This window comes from Solanum pennellii, chromosome 10, assembly GCF_001406875.1.
Source record: "Solanum pennellii chromosome 10, SPENNV200".
Lineage (NCBI taxonomy): Eukaryota > Viridiplantae > Streptophyta > Magnoliopsida > Solanales > Solanaceae > Solanum > Solanum pennellii.
In genome coordinates, this window is record NC_028646.1 from 69600397 (window position 1) to 69606396 (window position 6000).

At 39.0% G+C, this 6000-nt stretch overlaps 1 protein-coding gene across 1 annotated transcript; it reads left to right on the forward strand.

The window, feature by feature from the left end:
• Positions 1–36: 36 nt before the first annotated feature.
• LOC107001557 lies at positions 37–636 on the forward strand. The gene is made up of 2 exons (XM_015199551.1): positions 37–304; positions 437–636. Exons 1-2 carry the CDS (start codon positions 37–39, stop codon positions 634–636), a joined length of 468 nt encoding a protein of 155 aa, XP_015055037.1.
• Positions 637–6000: the final 5364 nt, after the last annotated feature.

Here is a 6000-nt window from a genome sequence, read left to right on the forward strand (position 1 = left end):
ATTGAGTCAATGAATTTTGCATAAGATTTGTGTGATATGGGAGCTAGCATAAATTTGACGTCATTAGGCATCTATGAGAAGTTGGGTTTGGGAATGCCAAAACCTACAACAATAAGATTGATGATAGCTGACAGGTCAGTTAAGAGATTAGTCGGAATTTTGTGTGATGTTTTGGTTAAGGTGTATACAATTATCTTCCCAGCAGATTTTGTTATCTTGGATTGTGAAGTAGACTTTGAAGTTCCTATAATTCTTGGAAGACCATTTTTAGCTACCAGAAGAGCTTTGGTTGATGTTGAGCCAGGTGAGTGGAAATTTAGGCCAAATTTAGAGGAATTCAAGTTTAAAATATACAGATCAATTAAACAACCATGAGAGATGGAAGTGGTATTTGCAATACAAGTAGTTACTGAAGATTACTTACGAGTACCTATAGAAAAGATGATAGTTGTTGAAACATTATCTGCTGTGCTGATTAACTTTGATGCGGATTTCCAATTTGATTATGGAGAAACTGTAAATGATTTAGAGGGTATGGGAGCACATTATTATGCTCCCAAGAAAATAGATCTGGATTTAAAAAGCCAACAAAATTCTCCAGCCAAATCCTCCAGCGAGGAACAACCAGTTTTATAGTTGAAGGAGTTGCCCAATCACCCTTTGCCCGTGATATTTGCTGCATATTTAAATGATGGAAAGGTAAAAGAGGTGGTTAGAGTGATTCAAAGGTTTAAAAAAGCTATTGGCTGGACAAATAAATTGTCGATATAATTGGAATTCCTCAAGGAATTTGCACACAGAAAACTTAGATTGAGGAAGATTGCATACCCAAAATTGAGTACCAAAAAAGGTTGAACCCACCAATGCAAAAGGTGGTGAAAAAAGAAATAGTCAAATGTTTAGATGCTAGGGTGGTTTACCTGATCTCTGGCAGCCACTGGGTTAATCCAGTTTAATGTGTGCTAAAAATAAAAGGCATGACTACGGTGGCGAATGCAAAGAATGAACTAGTTCCACAACGACCAATGACCAGGTGGCGAGTATGCATGGACTACAGAAAGCTGAATAGATGGACTTTGAGGAACCATTTCCCTTTGCCATTTATCGACCAAATGTTGGACAGGTTAGCAGGTAAGGTTGGTATTGTTTCTTAGATGGATACTCTGGTTACAATAAGATATCCATTGCTTCTAATGATGATCTGGAAAAGACAACATTTACCTGTTCTTACAGCGCTTGTACTTTTAAACGCATGCCGGTTGGATTATGTAATGCACTAGATACATTTTAAAGTTACATGATGCGCATTTTTTTAGACATGGTTGAAGACACTCGGGAAGTATTTATGGACAATTTCTTTGTAGTAGGTAATACTTTTGATGATTGTTTGTTGAAGCTTAGAAATGCATTGTAGAGATGTAAGGAAGACAATTTGGTGCTAAACTGGGAGAAATTCCGCTTCTTGGTTAAAGTGGACATAGTTCTTGGACATAAAGTATTGAAGTGGACAGGGTGAAGATCAATGTGATTGAAAAATTGCCTCCTCCTGTTTGTGTGAAAGGTGTTCTAAGATTCTCGGGACATGCCGGATTCTATAGGCGTTTCATCAAGGTTTTCTCCAAAGTTGTACACCCCATATGTAAGATTTTTGAGAAGGAGGTGAAATTCGTATTTGATGGCGCCTACCTACAGCCTATGAATGCCTAAAAGAGAAATCACCATGTAATCATTGGTCCAAACTGGGCAGAACCATTTGCAGTGATGTGTGATGCCAGTGGAACAGCATCAGGTGTTGTATTGGGTCAAAAGCGCAACAAGATGTTCCATCTGATTTACTATGCTAGTAAGTCCCTAAATTGAGCGCATCGAAATTACACGGTCATTGAACAGGAACTGTTGGCTGTGGTGTTTGCATTTGAGAAATTCAAAGCATATTTGCTGGGTATCAAAGTAATAGTACACACATATCATGTTGCTCAAGGATATCTCATGGACAAGAAGGATGCGAAACTAAGGTTAATCAGATTGGTGTTACTACTTCAAGAATTTGATTTTGAAGTAAAGGATAGAAGAGGTTGTGAAAATTAGGTAGCGGATCACCTTTCAAGATTGGAAGCTGCAAAAGGAGAACATAGTGAGCTTGAAATAGATTATCCATTCTAGATGAACATGTATTGGCTGCTTCTCTTGATCTCATTCCCTCGTTTGCTGATTTTGCTAATTTCTTAGTTAGTGATTTTATAATTGCTTAGTTAGTGATTTGATACCTGAGGGATGACTTATCAGCAAAAGAAAAAGTTCTTACATGATATGGGTAAGTATTTTTTGGGATGAGCTATATTTGTATAGAGTATGTGCTAATAACATCATCAGGCAATGTGTTCCAGACGTTGAAATGTTACCTATTCTTGAAGCTTTTCATTCCTCTCCTGTAGGTGGGCAACATGGTGGAGCTCGAACAACTCATAAGATATTTTAATGTTGGTATTACTATCCAACTATTCACCAGGATACAACTGAGTTAGTACGAAGTTGTGATGTATGCCAAAGGCAAGGAGCCATATCAAGGTGTCATGATTTGCCTATGACACCCATTTTGGAGTTAGAGCTTTTTGATGTATAGGGAACTGATTTCATGGGACCTTTTTTGAGTTTATATGGACATAAGTGTATTAGCAGTGGACTATGTATCCAAATGGGTAGAATCTGTATCATTACCAGAGAATGATGGAAAGAGTGTTGCAGCATTCCTAAAGAAGAATATATTTGTAAGATTTGGGACACCAAGAGCTATTATTAGAGATGGTGGTTCTCATCTGTGCAACAATGTATTTAGGTCACTTTTGACAAAATATGGGGTGAAACAGCATAAGGTAGCTATACAATATCACCCACAAACCAGCGGCCAAGTGGAGGCGTCTAACAGAGAAATCAAGACAGTTTTGGCCAAATCAGTAAATGATAACTGAGTAGACCAGGCAAGAATGATAGATGATGCATTATGGGCATACCGGACAAATTTTAAAACACTTATTGGTATGTCTACATATCAACTTATGTTTGGAAAAGCATGTCACTTGCCTGTTGAATTGGAGCACAGAGCACTCAAGGCATTGAAGAAGTTGAATCTCAACTAGAATAAAATAGCAAATTTAAGGGTAGATCAAATAAATGAAATGGATGAGTTTCGTTTGAGATCATACGAAAGATCAGCATAGTATAAGGAGAGGATGAAGCGATACCATGATAAGCACATTGAGAAACGAAGCTTTTCTCCTTTGGACTAGGTGTTGCTGTTTAATTCTTGACTAGGTTTATTTCCAGGAAAATTGAGATCTAAATTATCTGGCCCTTTTACAGTCACCCAAGTATTTCAATACAGAGCGGTTGAACGGGAAAATGACAAAAGAGAGAAGTTTAAAGTTAATGGGCAACGAATCAAGGCATATTTAGGTGCCCATGAAGAATCCAAGATAGTGGAAGAATGCATGGTTGATGAAGTCTAAGTAATCAAGGAACTGGTGTCGCGCCACGGCGTTAAATTGTGCACTGCTTGGGAGGCAACCCAAGATTTCTTAATTTAGGTATGTTTGCATTTCTTTTTGTGTTATTTTAGTTTGTATAGTTAATGGGTGCTGACATGTGTAGGAAGTATTAGTAAGAAATTACAGAAAAAATGGTGCAATCTGCGTCTGACGGGAGACCTCACGGACCGTGGTAGCTTACACGGGCAATTTCATTGTCCGTCTAAGTGAAGATCAAACAAGGAAGCTACTGGAAAGCAACAAAATAAAGGTTTCACGGGAGAGTACAAGGTCCGTATTAATGTATACGGACCCATTTTACCTACCGTACATTTTAGGTGAAACGAAATGAGTCAAAATACTTTCTACGGGTAGTCTCACGGGCTGTGAACTTCTTCACGGGGGACTTTATGGTTTGTGATCTATCCCTGCTAAGTCTCATCACTGAAGTTAGTTCTATGGGAAGGTTGACAAGTCGTGATGCCTTTCACGAGCTACTCCAAGGTCTGTTGTTCAAGCATTTAATTCACTAAACCCTAACCGCTCCGTGATTAGACCCGTCCAAAATGCACAATATATTCAAATTTGAAAATTGCGTCTTTTTAAATTTGTTTTCTCTATCTTTCTTCTTCTTTCTTCAGTTTCTTCTGTAACTGTTTCCCCAACCATCCCACCTATAATCCACTAAGTTAAGTCACGTGAACTGGTTACCTCGTTCAAGACATTGCTAAAAGTAAAGTTCAAGAATCCTTAAAGTAAGTACAATGTTGTGTGGTTAATTCTTTCTTTTGGATCTTTTAATTTTCTCCAATCATTATTTTTCTTGGTTAAATATGGTAGTCATGGGGGATTTGTTGAAGTTATACGTGACTATTTGGGGATTATATGGGTTGAAGCCTGTAGCTAGTCATTTGGGGGTCAGGTAATTGCGTCTAAATAAAATGTTAACGTTTGTTCTACACTTAAAATGATAAACTGAGTGTTTTGAGTGGGAATGGAGATAATAATAGTCTGAACCTGAGTGTTGGTAAGCCACGCTAAACTTCACGAACTGTAGAAATGCCTACATATTGTGAACCTTTCCATGGACCACACATATGACATAGTATGGGTGAACATAGTTCACGCACAAAATCAGGACCCACGATTTTATCCACAGAATGTGACCTTATCTGTAAACATCCCTTAGGAAATTATGAAGTTGGTCACGTCTGCTTTGATTCTGCCCAGATTTCACGGAGGACTTCATTGTCTGTGGTCCACTCCACGGTCCGTGAAGGAAGCTGTTAACATTACTTAATGTAGAAATCATGAAGTTAGTCACTTTTACTTTGATTCTGCCCAGATTTCAAGGAGGACTTCACTGTCCGTGGTCCACTCCACGGTCCGTAAAGGCAACCGTGAACATTACTTAATGATGAAATTATGAAGTTGATCACTTCTGCTTTGATATTGCGCAGATTTCGTAGAGATCTTCACTGTCCGTGGTTTACTCCAAGGACCATGACGACAGCCGTGAACATTACTTCGTGATGTTTTTTTTCTATTTTGTTATACTCTTACGAATATTGCATCCTAAGTTTTGTTGATTCTGTGAGCCTTCATGATGATAGATTAGGTGACTTCATTCTTAAGGCAATGTGTCACGATGATGATAAACACACGAGAAGTCTAAGTACCCGATAGTGTATCAATCATTTGCACTCATGCTAAGACTTTTCATCTTTACAAGTAACATGCCACAGAGACCAAGAATGAAGAATGCTGCCCCCATACAACTTCCTAATCTAAGGGCCATGCCGCATCTGAGGCTAGTGGATCCGAGGTTCACTTAGAGGTTACTCCGAAACACCATTCACCTCGGGCCACTAGATCGCAGGTCCAATAACGCCTGCTCCAGAACACTGCCACTCAGTCTGAAGAAGAGGGTAGTGCTTCTGAGAATGGTGACACTGCGAGCAGTAAATCTTATTCTGCAGTACATAGCTGTAATGAGGACAACTCAGGGGACACTGCTGATGCTGAAGGCAGTTCTCAAGAGAATACAGAACGTGAAAAAGCAGCTCGAATTGCTGGTCATCAGAGAGAGATTGATGAGGTACTCAAAAATGACGAGACCATGGTACAATATGTGCATTCTCAGGAACCTCATCCAAATCGCTGGGAACAACTTATTGCATGCTACCATACTATGTTGACTATGAGCACCAAGCAATATTTCCACAAAGGGATTTTGACCAAGATTGGTAGCTTCAAGAAGCGTGCTATTTTACCCAAATTTAGGGTGGTGAGCAGTGACACTAAGGCATTTCTGGATGTTTACCAGACATTTCGATTTCACAAGTTTGAATAGATGGACAATGCACCAGGTGATTTCTTTAGTAACCTGACAAAGGAGTTTTATACATCATATGTAGCCACGCTGATGAACCTTGCTGCTACCACTGAAACCACAAAATGAGGGCAGAAAGATTTT